The sequence below is a fragment of the Spermophilus citellus genome (genome assembly GCF_964194105.1).
Source record: "Spermophilus citellus genome assembly, chromosome: 16".
Classification (NCBI taxonomy): Eukaryota; Metazoa; Chordata; class Mammalia; order Rodentia; family Sciuridae; genus Spermophilus; species Spermophilus citellus.
In genome coordinates, this window is record NC_138196.1 from 8,605,264 (window position 1) to 8,629,725 (window position 24,462).

The 24,462-nt window shown below is 45.3% G+C and overlaps 1 protein-coding gene across 3 annotated transcripts in view; it reads right to left on the minus strand.

Moving 5' to 3' along the window:
• Positions 1 to 465: 465 nt before the first annotated feature.
• Positions 466 to 24,462, minus strand: part of LOC308634916 (uncharacterized protein) — a 34,016-nt gene continuing 10,019 nt past the window's right edge. Inside the window, exons 2-5 of one of the 3 annotated variants that reach the window (XM_081269113.1) lie at positions 21,983 to 22,097; positions 21,432 to 21,529; positions 21,166 to 21,244; positions 20,818 to 20,907 (exon numbers count right to left, since the gene is read on the minus strand). In XM_081269113.1, coding sequence (XP_081125239.1) covers positions 21,210 to 21,244; positions 21,432 to 21,529; positions 21,983 to 22,097 — 248 coding nt within the window. In that variant the 3' untranslated portion in view covers positions 20,818 to 20,907; positions 21,166 to 21,209. Of the gene's footprint in view, positions 617 to 20,817; positions 20,908 to 21,165; positions 21,245 to 21,348; positions 21,530 to 21,982; positions 22,098 to 24,462 lie in introns of those variants that run through there. The other 2 variants (XR_014019108.1, XR_014019109.1) reach the window with 2 other exon arrangements.

Below are 24,462 nucleotides of genomic sequence, written 5' to 3' on the forward strand. Positions count from 1 at the left end.
TCAGTGCCAGCTGCAGTCCCAGTTCCCTGCAGGCTAGGTCATACCTACACATCATCGTCCTTTTCCTTTCAGGGAATGAAGCTGGCCTAGAAAATAGGGAACAAAAAGTTCAGCACAGTTGGGTGACCGTGCTGTGACTTTCTCCCTACCCTCCCCAGCCCACTGTGCTAGGCAGGGCTCAGAGCAGAACTACCAAGGGCCTCCTGGGGCCTGGTGGGCCTGGCCTGGCAGATCCCACAGGCAGGGCCCTGGGCTGCGGCTCTCCAGGGCACAGTCCTCTCTTTGGCGATGATGACTGTAGGGTTAGCGCACGCATGCTGATTTCTGGGTGGTCTTCAGGATCTCAGCAGCCTTGCTGTGCTCAGCACCTTGGAAATCCACGCCATTCGCACCTAGAGCTTGGTTCCCTTCTTGAAGTCCTGCTCCATGTGCATCTGAGTCGGGAATCACCCTGGAGATGAAAATGCTCAGCTTGGAGGCCTTTCCTCCTGATGTTAAATCCCAACTGAGCTCCGGGAGGCTTCTTCAATGTCACAATTCGGGGCAGAAACTGGTGGATTTATTGTCGTAGTCCAGGTGATATACTCTCATGAGGAAGAATCCACACTGGGGGATTCTATTAGGCAGGCAGGAAAAGCACTGAGCAGTCATCATAAGGAATTGGCCGTCCATCTTGGACAAGACCCACCGCTTAAATGCCAAACTACCTCAGCAGCAACAAAGCCCTTAGCCACCCTTGGCTCGGCTCCCCGTGACACCCACATGCCCCTACTGTGCCCCCTGGAGATCCAAGGGGCCCCACTGCCAGCGCCTCTCTGTGGGAGGAGCCAGAGGAGCAGGCAGGGCTGCATGGCAGAGCCCTGCCCTGGTGGCCTGGCAGGCTCAAGGACAGGTCCTCGGGTTCTGTGCCTTGAAGCTGGGTCATCTTAGGCAAGTGAACATGGAAAAGTTTTAACTTTCTTTGAAATTCAGTTTCCTCACCTCTAAAATGAGAAGCTCAAATGAGGAAACGGGCCTGCACATTGGTGCCCCCGGCACACCCACTCAGTGCAGTCACGCCTGAGGACTGGGTGCCAAGCCGCTCTCCGGACTCGGCCTGGGACGCCAGCCTGGTGAAGTCCAGCCCTGAGGCCAATGCTGTGACACGCCCACCTCCTTACCCTTGGCCTAGGCTCCAGCTCAGCAAGGAACGTCATTGTAACATGGGGAACTTGTGCTGCTTCGGGTTAAAATTAACAGTAGGAGACCTTGGCTTAGAAGAAAATTCCAGTGACAAAAACGCTGCATCACCCACCTGAGTGGTGTGGAGACTGACGAGTAGGGAAGGCAGACGTCAATCATTCTGCGTCAAAAGTGCAAAGAAGTAACAGGAATGATGTGACATTTATTTAACTTCTATTTTCCTTCTTATTTATGCACAAAGTGAGACAGAGTAAAATTATGCAATAGATCTAAAAGAACTCTTGATCAGGATAAAATTAAAATTGCCAGTGATAGGGCTGGGGATGTGGCTCAAGCGGTAGCGCGCTCGCCTGGCATGCGTGCGGCCTGGGTTCGATCCTCAGCACCACATACCAACAAAGTTGTTGTGTCCCCGAGAACTAAAAAATAAATATTAAAAAAAAATTCTCTCTCTCTCTTAAAAAAAAATGCCCAGTGATAAAGGTCTGTGTTATGGCTAAACAGTGCCTCTTGCCATCAGTGGGTCAGAGTTGATGAGACATAAAAAATACAACTGGGGCTAGGCGGGGGCTCAGAGGCAAAGCCTTGCCTGGCATGCCTGAGACCCTGGGTTCCAGCCTCAGCACCACATAAAGATAAAAAAATAAAGGTATGTGTCCACCTATAACTGAAAAAACTAAATGTTTAAAAAAAATAAGTAAAAAAATAAAAAAACAGAACTGAATTAATCCAGCACAGTAACGTGGAGTGTCACCTAATCACGGAGACTAACCATGCTGCTACCTACAGTCAAACCAAGTTTGCTTGCTTGTTTCCTACTTGGTTCGTTCCTCCAGTGCCATGGACTCACTCAGGATGCCTGCCCCACCACAGCTTCTGAAAAGCCAACCCCAGGAACAAGCCCGGCCCCTGGACCGCAGGCAGCTGGTGGCCATGACTGGCATTTCTGGGCCAGCGTACCACATTCCCTCTGCTCACAGAACACAGAGCCACTGGAGAGCTCAGGGTCCAGGAGGCCAAGGCTGCCAAGGAGAGAGAGGACGGGCAGCGGGGGCTGAGGCAGGAGCCCCTGCAGTCAGAGGTGGGGACCCTGGGCAGAGGGTTCCACTTCCTGCAAGGCCCAACTCAACTCCCCCTCCCCAGGCAGTCTCTCCTCCTCAGTGTGAGCTTCACAGGGTGGGGCCTGGGTCTGCTGGGTCCCCACTGTGACCCTTCTCTACCACCCTCCAGGAGACAGGCGCTTCTCCAACCCTCATCACCTCAGCCTCCTCTGACCCCTGCTGGACAAAGAGAAAACCACCCACCTTCATCTGGCCATCCCCTAGTTCACAGCCACAGGCATCTTGAGAACAAAACCATCCGGAGGGTGTCCCCTCCACCTCTGCCCCTGCTGGACCCAGGCCCCGCACACCTGGGTGCGGGAAGTAGACAGTCCAGACGGTGACCACTCCTCCCTCCTTTCATGATCTCTCTCTTTACTATTTAACAGCACTACTGAATGCCTGATTGCTGAAGACAGTAGTAATTCAAGTCACACGAATTGCTATTCTGGTAAAAAAAAAAAAAGAAGAAGAAGAAGAAGAAGAAGCTGCTTGGCTTTTAATAGATCAGTGTTGCCCTCACAGGAGCAGACCAGAGGAAGTGCCTGTTCCTAGGAGGCTCTGAGCTAAGACAGGAGGGAGCTCAGGGGAGCAGTGCAAAGTCAAGGTCGAGGCTGGAGCTTCAGCCCTGCCTCAGGCATTTTTAAAGCTTCACGTGGGGTTATTACTTCATCCTTCAAGCCCCAATTTCCTCATCTGTAAAACGGGGCTGATAATAACAGTGCCATCCAAGAGGGTTGTCAGAGGACTCTGTGGTCAAAAACAGCACCGTGGGCGGGGGCGGGGGCTCAGCAGTAGTTCACTTGCCTGGCATGTGTGAGGCACTGGGTTCGACTCTCAGCACCACATATAAATAAATAAAATAGAGGTCCATCAACAACTAAAACAAAATTGGAAAAAAAAAAAAAACCCACACTGTGGGACCAGCCCAAGTTCAAGCCCCTCACCACCCACTAGGTAATCACCTTGGACCTCTGTGCCTGCATTTCCTCATGCTGAGATGGGGATACCAGCAGTGGCCTGGCAGTTGCTGCAGAGGTAAGAGGAGGTACCTCCTATGAAGTATCCAGAGTAGCCCTGGGGCCATAGGAGCCGCGAACCCTGGTCACCGTCACTCAGTCCACTGACCCTGAGGCGACTTTCCTCCCTTTTACGGCTCTGATTCAGGGTGCCCCTCTTTGCTGGCATCTTCATCAGCTCAGTGCACTGAGCACAGCCCTGGGCCCACAGGACACTGGACCTCAGGGTAAAGCTTGCCATGTTTGACGGCCCCAGTTCCCACTCGGCATCTGCTCCTAAGCATGTACCCATCAAGAGAACAAGACCTCTGCACAGGACCCGGGGAGGACAGAGCCCTAACCTGGTAAGTGCCAGCCAGGACACAGCCTGCCTCCTGCCCACAACCACCCCTCTGCCTTCTTACTTCCTGTGCTCCCCAGACACCCCCGAGCCATGGGCTTTTTACTGGCTTCAAAGTTACTAATTCTGGAGGCCACACAGAGAGCTATGTTATTCATCTCCACTAGCTCTGCTGTCCTCTGACACGTGGGTCACTATGATAACGGGTGCTAGGGTTATGCTTCGGGGCCATGGGACCATTTTGTCTAAGCCACTGACCTTTTCGCTTGGCCTAGCATGGGTGTCCCAAAGGTGACCTTTGACATCAGGAAGCAAAAGATTCCACCTTCAGATCACGCTAACACCACCATTTTCTGCAGGTGTCCCATGAAGAGCCATGGAGGTCGGCTGAGTGTGCTCGGACTGCTGACTATTGCCTCCTATTGGCTCCCACACCCTAGGCCACGCTGCTTCTTCATCCCCCGGTGTCCACAAATGCCCTCAGGAAGTGGACTTAAGGCTTGGACCTCCCCACTCCTCATGCTTGGCTGTCTTAGGAATGACTCTTGCAAACTCCTTGCTCTAGTGACTGGCCTAGTGCACAGCTGGAAACCAGAGGGGCCTGGCTCAGTAACAACATAAGGAATGGACGTCTGTGGATCTGTACAGCCATCGGCTGCAGTCCCTGCAGGCAGACACTGGGGAAAGAAGGCTTCAATTTCTGCAATTATACAATCCCTCGCCTACTGGAAATCAAAGATATTTATTCTGAGCAAAGATTTCTCAGATATCTAAACACAGAGCAATGTGCTGAAAATTCTCCTTCTCACAACCCCCTTTTTTTTGGAACCAGGGATTGAACCCGGGGGCATTTAACCACTGAGCCATATCCCCAGCCCTTTTTTGTATTTTACTTAGAGACAGGGTCTCACTGAGATGCTTAGGGCCTCACTAAGTTGCTGAGGCTGGGTTTGAATTCCCGATCCTCCTGCCTCAGGCTTCCAAGCCGCTGGAATTCCTGGGGGGCGTGCCCCACTGTTCCCGGCTCCCCTTGAGTTTTAAGATACCACACTCTAGGAAGCACCACAGGAATTCTAAATCAGGATGCATCACCTTAAGGTGAAGGGATTGTACAGGTTCTTTAAAAAGCAAAATTTGGGGCTGGGTGTGCAGTTCAGTGGCAAAGTGCTTGCCTAGCATGCGTGAGGCTCTGTGTTCAATCCCCAGTACTACAAAAAGAAAAAAGCCATGTTGACTTACTGGTGTTGAAAAAAAAAGAATATTATAAAAAGTAATAATAGGGGCTGGGGATGTGGCTCAAGCGGTAGCGCACGCGCCTGGCATGTGTGCGTCCCGGGTTCGATCCTCAGCACCACATACCAACAAAGATGTTGTGTCCGCCGAGAACTAAAAAATAAATATTAAAAATTCTCTCTCTCTCTCTCTCTCTCTCTCTCTCTCTCTCTCTCTCTCTCTCTCCTCTCTCACTCTCTCTTTAAAAAAAAAATTTAAAAAAAGTAATAATAAAACATAGGGGTTGTTTCTGACAACCAAGGATTGTAACTGACAATCAAGACCTACATGCAGAGGGTCAGCATGAAGAACCAGCACAGCCCCCCTTATCCAGACCACGTGGAATGAGATGCTGGTTAGTAAAATCCCCAGGTTCACAAGGCTCACTCCTCAGAGGGAAAGCCCCCTGCAGCCTCCTGACACAGCTCCTCCTGCCCGGCCTGCTCACATCTGCTGCCCCCCTGGGCTTCCTGCCCGTTGCTGGACCATCTCCGGCCACTTTCTCCCACTGTGGGTGTGTCCAGGCCCAGAGGCTTGTTCTCTCCAACAGCTCAAATTTGAGTGGTTTTGACCAAAAAAACAGATGACTACATTTGTTAGAGTTGTACTTAAACAAGAATAAACAAATTACTAAGCGAATAAATACATGAGGTTTGTAATGTATAAGAAATACCATACAGGGCTGGGAATGTGGCTCAAGCGGTAGCGCGCTCGCCTGGCATGCGTGCGGCCCGGGTTCGATCCTCAGCACCACATACCAACAAAGATGTTGTGTCCGCCGAGAACTAAAAAATAAATATTTAAAAAAAAAAAAGAAATACCATACAGGGCTGGGGATACAGCTCAGGTGCTAGAGTGCGTGCCTCGCAAGCACAAGGCCTTGGGTTCAATCCCCAGCACCACAAAAAACAAAACAAAACAAGAAATACCATATAATCCCAGATATGAGGCAATCTCCTCTTTTCCCAAAAAGATCCACAGTTTTTTGACCAATTATATACATAAACTTTTAAGGATGTAGAAAAACTTGCTTACACATACGACTTATTTTCTTAGTAATTTATGACCACATAAATATTTAAAATCACATAATAAAATACAAGCAATCCCTGTCTGTGTGGGTTCCCTATCTGTAGATTCAACCATCAATGGTTGTGCTCAACAGGTACAGACTCTCCCCCTTGTCGCTGTCTCCTAATAACAGCCATCATTTCCACAGCATCCACACTGTATCTGGTCCTGTAAGTCACCAGGAGGTGGCGTGAAACCCACGGGAGCAAGAGCTGGGTTATGTGCAAACGCAACACCAGGCATCCTCAAATTCTGGCATCCCCAGAGTGTCCTCAGGGGTGAGGACACCAGGGCGCCTTATATTAATGTTGACACAACACTGTCTTCATCCTGTCATTTCACAAAGACAACTGTATTTGGACTCTTCAGCACCAGTGTCTCCCTCTCTATCTGAAGGGACCGTGGCACGCTGCTTTCAGTCTAACTTGTTTGAGATAATACAGCTTTTAAATCACCTATGATGTTTCCACTTAAATTCTATTCCCAATCATCTGAACTCACAGGACATTAGGGCAGCTAATTTTCTTCGTGTGACCTTGGGTAGTGTGATTTGAATGGGACACTGGCTGTTGTTTCTTAGTGATATGCACCAGGTTCATTGTCCTAACAGCTGGCAGACCCATGAGGTCAGAGCCCCGGGACACTTGCTCACTGGGGGCCAACCACCTGCCCCCTTGCCTGCTGGCTCTCTGCTGTGCCCTCGGCAAGCACCCAAGGCTGGCCCTGGCTGAGGCCGGCTCAGGCCAAGCTTCCCTAACAGAGCTTTACTGTTTCAAAGATGGAAATAATGAGCACCCCGGACACCAGTGCATGGCAAGGTGCAAGGGGTTCCCCAAAGCCAGGATCTTCAGGGAAGCTTTGCCTTGTTCAGCAGGGAACAGAGTCAAGCAGCAAGGAGACCCCAGGGAGAGGTACCTCAGAACAAGGGGCCCCAAAGCTCGGCACCCCGCAAGGAAGGCACAAGCTGCAATGCTCTGCTGCCTTCAGCGCCACTTTTCCAAATCACAGGGTCACCAGAGGCCTTGGCTCCCCTTCCTGCGTGCAGTCACCCTGGGAGGCCAGCCTGCCACAGCAACGCCTCCAGAAGCAAGCCGTCCTGGTTGTCACCACTGCTCTGTGGTGACCAAGGACTATGAGATCGGAAGCAAGATACAGGTGAGCTACAAACTTAAAGAGTATTATAAGGTAGCTTTCAAAATAGTCTACGTACCTCGTATGAGCTCATATTCATGTCCATAAGTTCACATATAAGTGCAAGAGAACCAGATTTTCTGTCACTGAAGAACAAAGCAGGTTTAAAATTTTTTTTGTCTTAATCAGAAAACATGATCAAATATTTAATTCACTGTAAACATTTCTGGTAAATATAAGGCACTCCCACATCAGCCAAAGATGGCAATATAATTATTAAAATAGTAGAGATTTTGATTTTCAACCAATATTTCAGATAAATTTAATTTTCAATAACTGTAAAAATTTATTTTAAGCAAAATTCTAAAAGCCATTTTTTAAAAAAAGAGATATGTCTTGAATATATAAAATTAACCCAGCAGAAAGAAGAAAGTGGGGAATTAGCTAAGCAAAGCAATAAAAGAAAAAGGAACTTAACTCATGCTCTATGACTGAACGTCTAGTTTTAATTAATTTTAAAGTAATTTAATGTACCTAATTATTTACATGTAATTGGGATATATTACAACTGGAGAGCCAAAAGCAAAAGCCACTCCCAGGCAGAAGAGAGAGTCACATTTCACTCATACTCAAGGCTTCAGGCCCAGCCAACAAGCTTCTCTGGATTCCATTCAACCCCTAAAGGGGAGCCTGTGTCACAGCAGGCCACCTGGCAGGGGTCTCAGGAGATTCTGGCCAGAAGTGCTCTGCATAGAGTGTGTGTGTGTGTGTGTGTGTGTGTGTGTGTGTGTGTGTGTACACAGTGTTGTGATTATTATGTGCAAACCGTGCTAAGAACACTGCAGCTATGTCAAGGGGCCACACAGCTATGTCAAAACAAGTCGTTTTGAATTTAAAACTGTTGCATCCTCTGATTAAAATCCATCGAGCTTTAACTGGCAGAGACTGGAGTTCCCAGGCCAACTTTATAAGCCAGGGTCCCTGCAGAGCTGTAGCAAGGCCAACAAGCACCTTCCCAGAAGTGGCAAGGTCATGCTGGTGGGAGGAGGCCTCCTGAGCCCCTGCACACCAAGGGACAAGCCAGGCTCTATCTTTTTGATTGGCAGGTAAGCCTTATGAAAACTACTCTACAATTAGAACAAATGGAAATGCCTTGAAATGACATCAATTATTGTAAGAAAGACTGTAAGAGACTGCAGAGAGATCAGTTAGCAACAAGATGAGAACATGAAATAGCATCCCAGGGCTCGCCTGGGAGGCCATGACTCATGTTCAAGCCTTCAGAGTTCCAAACCAAGCTTCAGGAGCCAAACCTTGAATGCTGCGTGCTGCCACGATATGAGGTCACCTCTCTGAAGACACCTCCAAATGAGGGGTCAGATACGCAATTGCCCAAGTAGAAATGCAACGTACGGTGAAATGAAAATTATTATTCTCTGAGCTATAAATATTGTAAGTCTACCACGGTTTTCTTAAAAGGAGATTTGATCAATAACAAATTTTCAAATAGATAATTTTTTAAGCTCCAAATATACTTACAAAACTACTTCATGCAACGTAAGAATGTTTGGGTGTGGATTCAGACGCCTCAGTGCTTGTACCTCTCGTAGGTTGTTCACCTGCTCAATACTATTTGTAGGTAAAAATAGATAACTGATTTATAATTTAGGTTAACTTTAAAATTACAGCTACCAAATCACATTCATTATCCATGTTTGAAAATTTTAAACTCGAAAATATTTCAAGCAAGTTAATCGGGTCAAACTGTTCTCATCAGAAACTGAAGTTAGCATATTCTTATATCATCCTATAAAAATTAAAGTTCTCATAGCTTAGGAAATACATGAAAAGTTTCCCCATCTATTATCCTGAAAGATCCTCTTGTAGTTTCTTTTACATATTAAGATAAAAAAATTAATATTAAAACTGGTGCACGCCTATAAACCCAGCAGCTAGGGAGACTTAAGGCAGGAGGATCGCGAGTTCAAAGCTAGTCTCAGCTAAAAGAGTAAGGCGCTAAGCAACTCAGTGAGACCTGTCTCTAAATAAAATACAAAATAGGGCTGGGGAGGTGGCTCAGTAGTCAAGTGCCTGAGTTCAATGCACAGTACTTAAAAAAAAAAAAAAGATTAAGTTTTCTGATTAAATTAATTGACAAATTTATTTAAAATTAAGGGTAATAATTAAACTACATTAATCAGTTTATAGGAAATGTACATACTATCTGAAAATATGCATTTCAAAATTCCAGAAGCAGACCCAGCCTCCACCTCATCTTCTTTTTTTAAAAATATTTTTTAGTTGTAGATGGACTCAATATCTTTATTTTATTTTTATGTGGTGCTGAGAATTGAACCCAGTGCCTCTCACAGGCCAGGCAAGCGCTCTACCACTGAGCCACAGCCCAGCCCCTCCCTCCACCTCATCTTTGATGAAGTCTGTCTTTTCTGCCATCTCCTCTGCCTGGGGGGACAGGTGTAGTCCTTGCAGGTGTCTCGCTATGGGGTCGTCTTTGATTGCTCAGCCTGACACTGTTTCCATATCCAAATCACACCACTGTAAGTGCTAGGCCAGTGACCAGCTGTCCCTGCTTTCCAGACACCCTTTCAGGGACGCACCTCCCATGGTGGGAGGGGATTCACACCGATCCAGTGACTTCATGCTCAAGGGACTTCCATCTCAGAGACTCTGAAGGAACCAATTGTGGGGATATTCTTCTTTCCTACAATTGCTCAGCATCTTGTTTGGTTATTCGGGGAATAGTTATATCCAACAGCACATTACTATAGCTTAATTTTTTTTTTAAATTCTGTTTTTTTTTTTTTTTTTGGTGGTGCTGGGGATTGAACCCAGGGTGTTGTAAATGCAAGGCAAGCACTCTACCAACTGAGCTATATCCCCAGCCCATTCTTAAATAAAAGGGTTTGTTGAGCTCCTACAGACCTATACAGAAAAAGGATAAGGTCCTGCTACCTGGATAAGGTCCACACTACCAGCAGCAGGGCTAGGTCACAGCACAGCTGGGAAAGGTTCTGATTATAATTGAGTTTTTCTGATTGTGTTTTGTTTTTCATTTTAGTGCCTGGAACTGAACCCAGGGGTGCTTAACCACTGAACCACATCTCTGACACTTTTTATTTTTATTTTTTGTAGTTGTGTTTGGTGTGTGTGTGTGTTTGTGTGTGTGTGGTGCTGGGGATTAACCCCAGGGCCTTGTGCATACAAGGCAAGCACTCTACCAACTGAACTATATCCCCAGACCTTTTTTTGTAGTTGTAAATGGACAGGATGACTTTATTTGTTTCATTTTTATGTGGTGCTAAGGATCAAACCCAGTGCCTCACACATGCCAGGCAAGTGCTCTGCCCCTGAGCCCCGGCCCCAGCCCCTCCAGCGCTTTTTTTTAAACTTTGAGACAGCACCTTGTTAAGTTGTTGAGGCTGGTCTTGCGATCATCCTGCCTCAGTCTCCCAAGTGGCTGGGATCACAGGCGTGTGTGACCACATCCAGAATTTATTACACAGTTTTTAAATCAATGTGGCTCTTAAATCAGTTGCTCTCAAGCTAGCAACCACATGGGAGCCTGATACATAGGAACAGCCTGAAGAGAGACTAGTCTGAGTCTAAGAATATCTGTGACTAAGAGCTTTGGGTCTCTCTTCTTCATTACCTTCCCCTACCTCCTCCCTCACAGCCAGGACTGTAGTCAAAACACTACACAGTCCATAGTGCTGGAGCCGGTCCTGTGGGCACTGGCGCTCGGAGGTCTGCAGTGAGCCTGCCAGCATGCAGCTGGCAGTTCAACAGCTGAAACACCAGCATGGCCCTGGTGACGGTGACAGGGATTCTAGATGCACATACAGTAAGTAACAGTTTCAACATACGTGAAGTAACTGACAGGTAAAGAAAGCTGGAGAGGGAACACCCTCTCCTATATTTGATACAATGATCTTTAAAAACAAAAACAAAAACAAAAACAGTAACTATACTGAAGCTCCTAAGAGCACTACTGACCACCTCCACCCGACATCATTCAAGGATGTACAGGGCACTCACCCAGACAGGAATGCACTGCCTCAGAGCTAAGTCTTAATAAACTCCAAGACTGAAAATGGACAGAACATGCTGGCTGGCCATGATGTAATCAAATCAGAAATCAGCCATCGTAAACTATCTAGAAAAGCCCCGAGTATTTGGGAATGAAACAACAGATTTCTAAAAATCCATGGGTAAGGAAGAAATCTCATGCGAAATTAGCATATCAAAAAGTAAAGCACAGCACATTGAAGTTTTGATGACACTTAGAAGGATATTTGTGACTTTAAAAGTTTTATTATGAAGTGTTTACCATAAGAAGGCAGAATAAATTAGGTGCTGTGACACACGCCTGTAATCCCAGCAGCTCAGGAGGCTGAGGCATGAAGATCACAAGTTCAAGGCCAGCCTCAGCAACTTAGTGAGGCCCTAAGCAACTTATCAAGATCCTATCTCAAAATAAATAAAAAGGGCTGGGGATAAGGCTCCGTAGTTAAGCATCCCTGGGTTCAATCCCCAATATATATAAAAAAAAGATAGGAATACTTCCATGAACTGCTACAGATTTGACATAATCCCATTCAAAATCTCTGTAGTTTTTATTTTGTATGGAATTGACAAGCTGGTTCTAAAATATTTACAGAAATACAAAGGACTCAAAGTAGGCAAAACGTTTCCAAAAAGAAAAACTAAGCTGGAAGATAAATATTACCCAACTTCAAAACATACTGTTAAACTACATGAACCAAAACAGAAGGGGGAGCTGGGGTTGTAGTGGTAAAGCACCTGCCTAACATGTGTGAGGCCCTGGGTTCAATTCTCAGCGCCACATATAAATAAACAAATAAAGGTCCATAAAATACATATATGCATGTATGTGTATATATATATATATATGTTTATGGGTATGTGTGTGTGTGTGTGTATGAGGTAGCCCTGTGACCAGAGGCTACACAAAGCTTGGCTCCCCTCTCTGCTTTATAATATATATATATTATATATACACACACCCACCCATACATTTTATATATATATATATATATATATATATATATATATATATATATATATATATATATATGAATGAATGACAAACCCTTCTTAAAAAAAAAAAAACAGTAGGGAGTTGAAATAAGGGTAGTCAAAATCAGGGCTGGGGATGTGGCTCAAGCGGTAGCGCGCTCGCCTGGCATGCGTGCGGCCCAGGTTTGATCCTCAGCACCACATACCAACAAAGATGTTGTGTCCGCGGAGAACTAAAAAATAAATATTAAAAAAAAATTCTCTCTCTCTCTCTCCTCTCTCTCTCTCTTTAAAAAAAAAAAAAAAGGATAGTCAAAATCAAAGAGATCCATGAAACAGAATAGAGTCCAGACAGACCTATACTTTTTTTTATGACACACTTTATTTTTAAAGATATCAACTAGTTCAGAATAAGGTGGAAAGATTGTCACAGGAGAAGAAAAGTTTCTGAAGAAGAGTCTGAGGAGCTCCTGGAGAGAAAGGAACAACTGAGTTCCAGTAGGGTTTTTGACATCCGTGATGGAAAAGAATTTCAGCATGCACCAGCCAGAGACACAGGCAGAGGAAAGCAGAGGCACGTTCAAGGGACAATGTGGTCCATCTCAAGTCAAAAAGTTTTGAGGATAAAGCAAGGTATACACATTCAAAGGAGAATGTGGACCACCTTCAGAGGGAGAAACAGCCCAGACCCACACTTTTGTAGTCAACTGGCTTCTGACAAAGCAGCCTATGAGGAAAAGGAACATTTTTTTTCTCTTTTAGAAACATCTTTAACAAATGGTGTTGGAACAACTAGATATCCACTGGGGAAAAGATAATCCTTGACCTCTGTACCTCACAATATACACAAAAATTAATTTGAGATGGGTCATGGACCTAATTGTAAAAGTTAAAGTTGTATTTTTAGAAGAAAATATAGCATTGTTCCAGCCTGGGGATAATTAAAGATTTCTAAGACTGAGAACAGAAAACAAAAACCATAAAAAGGAGATAATTCCTTACACTGGGTTTGACATTAAAAATTTCAGCATATCAGCCAAATGTGGTGGCCACACCTGTAATAACAGCTACTCTATGAGGCTGAGGCAGGAGGATCATAAGTTCAAGGACAGTCTTAGCAACTTAGCAAGACCCTGTCTCAAAGTAAAAAATAAAAACAGCTGGGGATAAGGCTCAGTGGTAGAGCATCCCTGGGTTCAATCCCTAGTACAAAAAAAGGGGCTGGGGCTGGGGCTCAGTGGTAGAGCGCTTGCTTTGCATGTGTGAGGCCCTGGGTTCCACCCTCAGCACCACATAAAAAAAATAAATAAATAAAGATATGTGTTCATCTACAACTAAAAAATATTGCTAAAAAAACCCCAGCACATCAAAAGATGCAAAGATAGTACAGACGTTCCTTCCTCTTCCTTTTCTGCTCTCCTCCTACTCTCCTGGCCTGCCCTGCCCTGCCCACAGTCACAGCTCCCTCCTCTTCCTGGCCCTCTCCCCTTCCTCCTCTTAGAATGAGAGAAATCATAGGGAAAATGGACCAGAAAATCAGACATGCAAAAACTAACCCAAAAACGTAAGTAACGATGGATTTATACACAGAACATACAAAGGACTCCTACAAACAACTCAATAAAAAGACACATAGCCCAATATTTAAAATAGGAAAAAAAAAAACCTGAACAGACACTTCAAAAAGGAAGGCACATGAACAGCCAGAAGGCGTGTGAATTGGTGGTCATTGTTGTTGGTCATTAGCAAGTGGAGGCCAAAATCTCTAGATGACATGGCACACTGGCCAACAGCTTAGAAGGCTACCAACACCAGGGCTGGGCTGGGGCTCCTGGCAGAGCACTTGTCTAGCACCTGTGAGGCCCTGGGTTCCACCCTCAGCACCACATAAAAACAAACAAACAAAATAAAAGCATGCTGTCCATCTACGACTACCAAAAAAATGTTTTTTTTTAAATTAAAAAAGGAAAAAAATGCTCCCAACACCAAATGCTGGCTGAGGATGTGAAGCATTTGGAACTTACTCTTTGCCGGCGGGAATCCAAAGCTACAATGACTTTGGAAAAGGCCTAGCCACAGTTTCTTATAAAGTTAATGTTTGCCCACCTTTGATCCAGTGATTGCATTTGTAAATAATTAAGTAGGAAAAAAGAAAATATATACCCAGAAGTCTTAAGACTTTCGTGGCAGCTTTATTCACGGTTGGCCACAACAGAAAACAACCTCGCTGACAGAACAGATAAACTGTATGTAGTCATAGACTGGAGCAAATACCACTCAGCATTAAAAAAGGGACAAACTTCTGCTGGACTCCGTGGTGCATGCCTGCAATCCCAGCAGCTTGGGAGGTTGCCGCAGGAGGATTAGGAGTTCAAAGCCAGACTCAACAAAAAAGGCGCTAGGCGACTCAGTGAGACCCTGTCTCTAAATAAAATACAAATAGGGCTGAGGAGTGGCTCAGGGGTCAAGTGCCCTGAGTTCAATCCCCAGTACCCACCCCCTGCAAAAAGAGGGACAAACCTGTTAAGATAGCCATGACAATCTGCTGCGCCAATGGAACTGGGCATGAGAACACAGATGTGAGATTTCACGTAGTCTGAGATTCTAGGAGGGAGTAAAGAAAACAGCCATGGCCGTCTGGGAAGGGAATGAGAGACTGAAAAGAGATGGGAAGGAATTTTCTAGGGTGGGGCCGGGGCTGTGGCTCAGTGGTGAGGTCTGGCCTAGCATGTGTCAGGCACTGGGTTTCACCCTCAGCACCACAAAAAAATAAATGAAATAAAGGTATTGTGTCCACCTACAACTAAAAATATTCAAAAAAGAAAGAAAGAAAGAAATATTTTAGGGTGACATTAATCACATGGGAATGTCTGTTTGCCAAAACTGTACAGATAAGCTATTTATATATGCAAGTTTACCTTAGAAAAAGGACAGTTGGGGCCAAGGGTACAGCCGAGCAGCAAAGCAGTTCAGTGCTTGCTAAGCATGTGCCAGACGCTGGGTTTGATCCCCAGTAAAATAAACCAACCAACCAAACCAAATCTGTATAATGTTATGAATCTCATGTTTGTATCCCCCAAAATTCATATCAGGAAACCCTAACCCTTGTTGGGTGTTCCTGGGACAGGAGACTTAGGTATGAGGAGGTAGCCCTGTGACCTGAGGCTATAGAAGCTTGGCTCCCCTCTCTGCTCTCTGAGGGCACAAGATGACCCTGAGCAAATCTGTAAGCAGGCCCTCCCACCAGACACCAGATCTGCCAGCACCTTGATCTTGGACTTCCAGACTCCAGAACTGTGAGAAACAAACATCTGCTATTTGACCAACCAGTCTGTGGTCCTTTATTTTAGCAGCCCAAACCACACTAAGGCATACATACTGACCAGGTAGGAGAAGAGGCTGTGCAGAGGCACAGACTAAATTGAAACAGCAGGGTTTCCATCCTGCTGCTAGGTAGGGTTCATTACTCTTTACTTTGTATTTGTTTGAGATTTTCCATACTTTATTTTTAAGTAAGCAGAAAACCTATCTAAAGTAACTCATGAATTTCTTGCCTTTGTTTCTATTTCTTCCTTACAAAATAGCTTTTTATGTTCCTAAAAGGAAAGTGGAGGCCACTTAGTGAGTAGACCTGGGCGGAAGCTTCTGGCTGCACAGTGCCAAGCGGGCGGGGGACGAAGGCATGCTCTCTGATCCAAAAGATGGCCACATTGGCATCTTGCTTCCGGGTTGAGGGTTGAAGTGAGATTAAATGGCACTGACACACAAGTCACCTGGTGCTGTTCCTGGCACCAGATGTCGGTGAGTCCCTGCCATGAGCTTCACTATTTTCGCTAGTATCATCTCTCTTCAATTTCCAAAATCATCTCCAAGCCCTTGGACCCTGCCTTACCTGCCAAGGAAGAGCTGGTTCATATGGCAAGCCTCGGGGCTGTTGCCTGCAGGCACCATGAGAGTGCCCCTGCATTATTTCACTAGACCCCACAACAACCTTAGGAGGTGGATGCCCTGTTGTCCCTCCTGTGTAAGGAAGGAAACGAGGGCACAGAAAAATGAAGAGCTGTGCAAGGTCACAAAACTAAAAGCCTACGAGCAGAGGGGCTTCTGGTTCTGCTTTTAAGTGGGCGCCTCTGCTGGCCAGGCTTAGCTCACTACTGAGCCTTCTGCTTCAGGGCATGAGGAGAGACCCCAACAAGACCATGAGTAAGGGTCTTAAAAATATTTCTACAGGCAAAATACAGAATAAAATCATTGCCAAAGGCAGCCTCTACTTAACTGGATACTTTTGGGGATTACAGGTGGGAGAAAATAGTGAAGACAACAAAGAGAAATGAGGACGACTTGGTCTTCCTGCAGGCTAGAGCCCAGGAGCTAACCTCACCTCCGAGGAACAGAGAGAAACAGTCTCCAGAGTTGCCAGGCCCTGCCCCAGACAGTACCAAGGTGTCCTTTGGTTGTCTTACTTTACTTGAACTTCATATTAGCAAAGATATCTGCAAAAGCCATCAATTTCTTTTTTTTAATATTTATTTTTTAGTTTTTTAGGTGGACACAATACCTTTATTTTATTTTTACGTGGTGCTGAGAATCGAACCCAGTGCCTCACGCATGCCAGGTGAGCACACTACCACTTAAGCCACATCCCCAGCCCCCAAAGCCATCAATTTCAATTCCAACTCAAGTAGGAGGAAAGGAGTAGAAGTAAAGTTGGAGGGGTCAGGGGGCAGAGGCTTTGAATGCCAACATCATCCTGCATGAGTGACATGGTGTGATCTTCTTCTGCCAATGCTTCACCTTTCCCAAACCACCCAAGCAACTGTGCAAGGTGACTTTGAGGACTCATTTAGACAATGAGAAGTAGAACAGAAACGAATGGCTAAGGGCACCCAAAATCAACTTTGAAATTGTTCTTTAAGTAAACAAGACAATTTCTTTGATAATGATGACAGAATACTACAGAAAGATACTCCCATGTAAAAGCCAGAAGTATTATTTTCATGTCTGAAAACAAAAACAAGGGCTAGAGTGTATGGCTTAAGGGTATGGCTTAGGGGTATGTTGCTTGCCTAGCAGGCAGGAAACCCTGGGTTCCACCCCCAGCACCACAAGAAACAAAGAAACAGCATTATACTTGGACCAGTATCAGCTACACTGGAACATCCAACAAACTACAAATTATTAGCAATCTCATCCTTAGAGATGACACCAAAAGCAAAAGAAACTAACAATTCTTTTTCCCATATAAATCAGAATTAACAGCAACACTTTTAAGAACAGAAGTTCATGATCAATGAGTAGTACCAGATCTCCTATAGTTGTCTTGTTTGTTGTTTTGCTATTTTGTGGTACTGGGGGTCTTTCCCATTGCGCTGCATCCCCAGTCCTTTTTTTTTTTATACTTATTTTTTAGTTTTAGGTGGACACAATAGCTTTATTTTACATTTATGTGGTGCTGAGGATCGAACCCTTTCGGTGGACACAACATCTTTATTTTACTTTTATGTGGTGCTGAGGATTGAACCCAGCGCCCCTCGCATGCCAGGCGAGTGTGTTACTGCTTGAGCCACATCCCCAGGCCCGCCCCCAGTCCTTTAAATCTTTTATTTTGAAATAGGGTCTTGCTACTTGTCCAGGCTGGTCTCAAACTTGCAATCCTCCTGCCTCCGCCTCCTGAGTAACTGGTATAACTCTTGTGCACCACTGGGCCTGGCTTCTGTATTTATTTTTTTTTCTTGGTCTGCTTGTACTGTCTTATTTTTTACCTTTTATGTTGAAATTATTTTAGACTTTCAGAAGAGGTGTAAAGATAATATGGAGTCTACCCAATTTGTATAAAATTTATCAAAACTAAAAAACTGACACTGGTACAACTATTACTTAAACTTGAGGTCTCCCATGTTTTTCCACTAATGTCTTTTCTCTTCCAGGATCTAGGATACCACCTGCAGTAAAGTTATCACATCCCATCCCGTGAGTCACCTCCAATCTGCAATAGCTCCTCAGTCTTTGTTTTTCACTGCCATGACAGCCTTGGGCTAGGAAGGTGTTTTGTGGAATGTCCCCCAATCTGGACTCCCCTGCTGTGCTCTCAGGGTTACACTGGGATTATGGCTTTGGGGAGGCAAGCATGCAGGTGGCACAGCCTGCCATCCTGGTCCACTGTGTCCCTGTCTCACCACTGACGGTGACCTGGACAATTTAGCCACAGTGGGACCTGCCAGGTTTCTAACTGTAATGCCATTGTTTGTTCCTTCTATTCTTTAGAAGCAAATCACTAAGTCCAATCAACACTCAAGAGGAAGGAGGGAAGCCCTACCTCCTAGAGGAAGGGATACCAAACAATACGAGGATCTGTCAGAACTTCCACAGTAATCAATCAACACTAGCTAGTATTTATTATTGATGGCAATCAGAGTAGTTACAACTAATATCTGGAGGGCTGGGGTTGTGGCTCAGTGGTAGAGCGCTCACCTAGCACATGTGAGGCCCTGGGTTTCATCCTCAGCACCACATAAAAATAAACTAATAGGGCTGGGGATGTGGCTCAAGCGGTAGCGCGCTTGCCTGGCATGCGTGCGGCCTGGGTTTGATCCTCAGCACCACATACCAACAAAGATGTTGTGTCCGCTGAGAACTAAAAAAAAAAATATTAAAAATTCTCTCTCTCTCTCTCTCTCTCTCTCTCTCTCTCTCTCTCTCTCTCTCTTTCTCCCCTCTCTCACTCTCTCTAAAATAAATAAATAAATAAATAAACTAATAAAATGTATTAAAATATATTTTTAAAAAATTAATATTTGGAAAGTTTTTACCATAAAGAAATGACAAATGTTTGAGGAAACAGATATATTTAACCTGATTTAAACATTACATGATGTGCCAGGCGTGGTGGTATATATCTGTAATCCCAGTGGCTCAGAAAGCTGAGGCAGGAGGATGACGAATTCAAAGCCTCAGCAACTTAGCGAGGCCCTGTCTCTAAATACAAAAAATGGGCTCATGATATATATCAATAGTTAAGTGCCCTGGGTTCAATCCCAAGTACCAAAAATAAATAAATAAATAAAATTTTAAAAAATAAATGTAAAAAATTATACAATGTATACATGTATCAAAACATTACATGACACCCCATTAATATTTATAATTTCTATGTTTTGTGTATGAGCTTAAAAATAAATTAAATTTTAAAAATAAAGTATCTAGGAGGAAATATTTTAGGGCTATATAGAAATCCTATTTCTCTTCATAGTTTCACCCATTAATTTAGCATGCATCAGCCTGTAATAATTTAACATATAACAATAAGCAAGTAATAATGAACACGTAATTATTTCTATAGTCAGAAATAACTTTTGAGTTTCCCCCAGAAATGATTTCTGACTGCAAAAATTATTACATGTGCATTCTCATGATGGTTCCCTATTTCCCTTATCCCCCTACATGTATTAAGTGAAATTCTTCTATGAGAAAGAATCATTTCTTCATCCCATTTATTTATTTTATGGGTATGCTCTCATAGGCACTTGAATAGAGATGGGAAGGAGAGCCAGGCACGGGCGTGATGGGTTGGCACCACCAGCACTGTTTGCCAAGAGCCCTGGAAGCGTCAGCTCCCAGTACTAGGACACCCAGTGTCCAGATCTTAGTTTCTAAATACCTTCCTCCAATGAAAGGAATCAGGGCTCCTTAGAGAAATGGCAGGTTCTAGGGCTGGAGCAAGGAAAGTATAAAAGGAGCACAGAAAGCCTCGTAGAAAAGATGATAGGTCATATCAAAAGAACGCTTCCCTTGGCCACAGCAGACCAACCGTGAGGGGATTCCTGTGTCCCAGGGTGGGATGGCTGGTAGGTTGGTTTATTTATTTATTTATTTATTTATTTTTGTAGTTGTGAATGGACATCATGCCTTTTTATGTGGTGTGAAGGATCAAACCCAGTGCCTCACCCTGCTAGGCGAGTGCTCTGCCACTGAGCCACAGTCTCAGACCCATCCTAGGGTTTTGAAGACATATATAAAGAGCAAATCAGAACTCACAAAATGAAATCCAATGTCCAGTTCTCCTTGGGTTTGGACTACACAGCTTTGGCAGGTCCTAAGGCATGTTAACAAATGCCTGTTGAAACTAAAACTCAGCAATGGGCCACGTGACTGAGTCTGTGCATCCAAATAGCACAAAACACCAGCCACTGTGACACTTCATCTTACAGACACTGAACTGAATGTCCACTGTGAGGCTTTAAGAGGGTAGAAACTTAATCTGGCTATGGTGATTAGAGGTGGGTATTCGGGAGGTGACAGGATTAGCAAAGGTCTGCTCTCAGAACTCGCCAACCTTCTTCACCAGAAACCTTCCTAAAATGAGCTACACCTGTATCCCTCTTCCCGTGGGCACCTGTGTGACCAAGTGTGGTCTCCTCACAGCACTGCTGTGAGTGCAAAACTCTGGGGCTCAGCATCCACCCACTGTGTACGCTTACCTCTTTACCAAAATGACAGCAGCACACCTGTGGTCACCTTTAAGTTCTCTCTCCCTGAACCCCACAGTGAGAACCTGAAAGGATCCAGTCCTCAGTCCTTGGTGGGGGGTGGGCAAAGGTGCCACCCTTGCTGCTCAAAGTCCAGTGCTGGCTGCTGGGGCAGGGGCTCACAGGGTGCCTATGGAGGAAGCTGCTCTCCGCTCTCTCCATGCAGGATCGTCAGCATACCGTGCATCTAATTCTCTGTCTTTGGTAGTCTGAAGGTAAAGATGGACGGAATGGAGGGTTGGGGACAGAGAGTGTGGAATATGTAGAGGAAGAAGTCCCAGGAAAGGCAAAGCAGAAGACCTTGGCAGCAGCTGAGTCTTGGAAGTGGTAGGTGAACCACCATGTGGTCTGGGCAGTAAAGAGCCAGGGTTTGGCTTTGGTGAAAAGTGGATTCGAACCCAGAGGTGCAGAGCTAGTGACAAGGTCAGGGAACCTCCCCTCCTGTGCAAAGCAAGGATAACAGCTACCTGGACGAGATGTCATGAGGATGAAGTGCTACTCTCAACCCTCTCTAGTGAGATGAACTGGCAACACTCCTCTTCTGACCTGAGAAATGACTTTTCATACTTAGAGTCTGAAATCAAGGTCTATACCCCAAAACTCTCCAGAAGGCTGTGCATCAATATGGTGAAATAATTATGCTTTCAAAATTCTTTGGCTATTTAGAGACATAAATTACTGGCCTCAGACTTTTTATTGAAAAGTTTCATGTTACAATGAAGCCAGCACTCACTTCCTCGTTCAGACAGTTTCCTAATGGCATCCATTTTGGGCTTGTTGGTGTAGCGTATGTTGAGAAGCTGGCCAACTCTGAGACCATCAGAGTCTGCTCTGAAAGAAAAAGCCAGGGCGGTCTTCCACAGGCATGAGCACGAACCACAGTTCCTCCCCATGGACGGGCAGCTGAGGTCACCCAGGAATTAAGTTCCTCTATCCCTACCTGGAAATCATTCCTCATCATGTCCACATGCTTCACAAGTAATTAAACTTCAAGCACCTCTAAGGCACCTGGACGAAGGTCTGATTTGTAAGACCCCAACACACATACAACTCTTTGAGTCATGCCTTTACAACTTAAAATCTCACGCTATTCATCACTGACATCATTGTAAGCCTGGACAAAAGGAAATGCCAGCATTATAAGCAGCTCTTCAGCCCATGACCCTCAATGCCCAAGGGATCGTACTACTTATTTACAACTAAATGAACAGTTTTCCCAGGACAGAGACTGCCCTAAACTCAAGGCTGCGCCAGCAATGGGTGGCAGCTGTCTCGGACACCTACCTTTCAAAGTGCTGTTTCATTTGCTTACACGCATAGTAGTTTCCATCTCTCAGGCTCTGCATCTTCATGACTTCAGAAAATGTTCCCTCTCCTATTTTGCCAATTGCTTTATAGTCTGTAAGTAAAGTAATTATAAAGACAAAATTTTATTTATGCACAGATTTTTATATTCATTTCCATGCTGCACACTATCATCATATAACTTAACAGCACCTTGCTGAGGGTCAGATCCGTGGCCAGCAAGATTGTGCTGCCCTCCCAGCAGGGAAACAGGCTGGGTGCTGGTGACATCTTGCTCTCCCTTGAATGACAGGAGCCACAGCCCCGATTCAGTGACAAGAAGCACCACTATCCCATAAGACTCGGAAAGCAGTGAGATGATGCCAGCTGGGGCTGTTCAGTGGAGTGGCAGGGTCACTTCACCAGCACCACTGAGCATTCTTCTGAATTTCACCCTCCCTGGTCCTAGGGAGCGCACAGCTCATCTGCAGCAGTTTTGTGTAATAAGCACAAGTCCTAATTTTCTGAGAGCTGCCAGCAGCTCCTTCTGGCTTTGATGCTACCACCATCACCCCCCACCCTACTCATGGTTTTATAATCCTCTGATTCACTATGCTAAACACCTTCCTGCTGGAAATACCCACAGTAGTTTCTGCTTTCCTGAACGACCTCTGACATCAAATGAGTCCCTTGAAGTGGGGTTGGCTGTGAAGACAACCAGAGCTTCTGTGGCCCTGGCTTCACAGTCAGGAGGCAGAGCACAGGCAGGAATGCTAGGCAGGAATGCTGCAGAGCTGGGAGCCCACGATGATGCCAATGATCTACCACCCGCAGCAGCCTCTGGCCCAGGGGGGTGGGAAGAGTCAGAGAAGGATTCTACTGACTGCCTCCACACAGGATTCCAAGAAAAGGATGGCACAGGCAAGAACTACAACTTCTCAAGGAGAAATGGAAGGAATGAGAAAGCCCTGAGTGCAGAAGTCCCCACTGGGTTGCAAATGTTTCTACATCCCAAATAACAGGAGAACAAGACTGCAGAAAACCTTGGCAGAGAGCAGTCTGTGCACCTCTCAAAGGATCAAATAACCCAGCCTCAGGGATGGGCTGTGCTCAGGAGTAGCGGCTTGCCAGTGTGCACAAGGCCCTGGTTTCCATGCCCACTACTGCCGGGGAAAGAAAGGCTAACCAGGAGCAACGCAGCAGGAAGACAATTACTGCCCCTACTCCCACTGTCTTTGGGCATCTGGTTCAGAGGCCTCCAGGAAGCTCCTGTGAACTGAGACCCAGAAACACAAAAGTAAGGCCATGAAGAAATCAGGCAGGCTAGAGTCAGGTCTGGAAGAAACCCTGGAGGAGGAAGTGACCAGAAGTCAACCATCAGGAGCTTCAGTTGCATTGCTGCAGAAACAAGCCTGGACTAAGAGATCCCTTGACCTCTGGGCCCTGTCTGCACCAGGACAAAGTAGACTGTAAAGCCATGCTGCTCTAGGAGGGCACGGTGGTGCATGCCTGTAACCTCGGCACCTCAGGAGGTGGAAGCAGGAAGGTTGTTAAGGTTGAGGCCTGCCTCAGCAACTTTGTGAGACCCTGTCTCTGAATAAAATATAAAAAAAATAAAAAGGGCTCAAGATACAGCTCAAGGGGCTGGGGCTGGGGCTCAGTGGTACAGAACTCACCTGCCACGCATGAGGCACTGGGTTCGATCCTCAGCACCACATAAAAATAAAATAAAAAAGGATGTAGATCAGGGTAGAGCACCCTTGGGTCCAAGTCCCAGAACCACTTAAAAAAAAATCTGTGCACTCCCATCCACTGCTGAAGGCATAAATCGGTATACTCATTTGGGAGGACAATTTGACAATATCTATAAATCTTTTTAAGATGTGCATATGCTAGGGCTGATTGTGGTACAGCACTTGCCGAGCACATGTGAGGCACTGAAGTTATTATTTTAAAAAAAGATGTACATATCTGAACCGACAATTCTAAAACATACCATATTAAAAAATGTAGGAGGTTGTTAGTGCAGCATTATTTTTAAATTTTATGTACATATTCCTTTTTTAGTGCAGCAGTATTTAATAGGGAAAAACTGAAAAACCAAAAATACCCCCATAGGGAACTAGATGACGATGACGATGATGATGATGACTGGTACTGGGGATTGAACCAGGGGCATTTAATCACTGAGCTATATCCCCAGCCTTTTTTGTATTTTATTTAGAGACAGGGTCTCTCTAAGTTGCCTATGGCCTCACTAAGTTGCTGAGGCTGGCTCTGAACTTGCCTCATCCTCCCCAGTCATTGGGATTATAGGTATGCATTACTGAACCCGGCTGATCATGTTGTAATCCATATAATGGAATACACTATCTATATTTAAGACTGATACAGAAAGATCCTTAAAGATTACATCCTTGGGCTGGGTATATAGCTCAGTTGGTAGAGTGCCTGCCTTGCATACACAAGGCCCTGGGTTC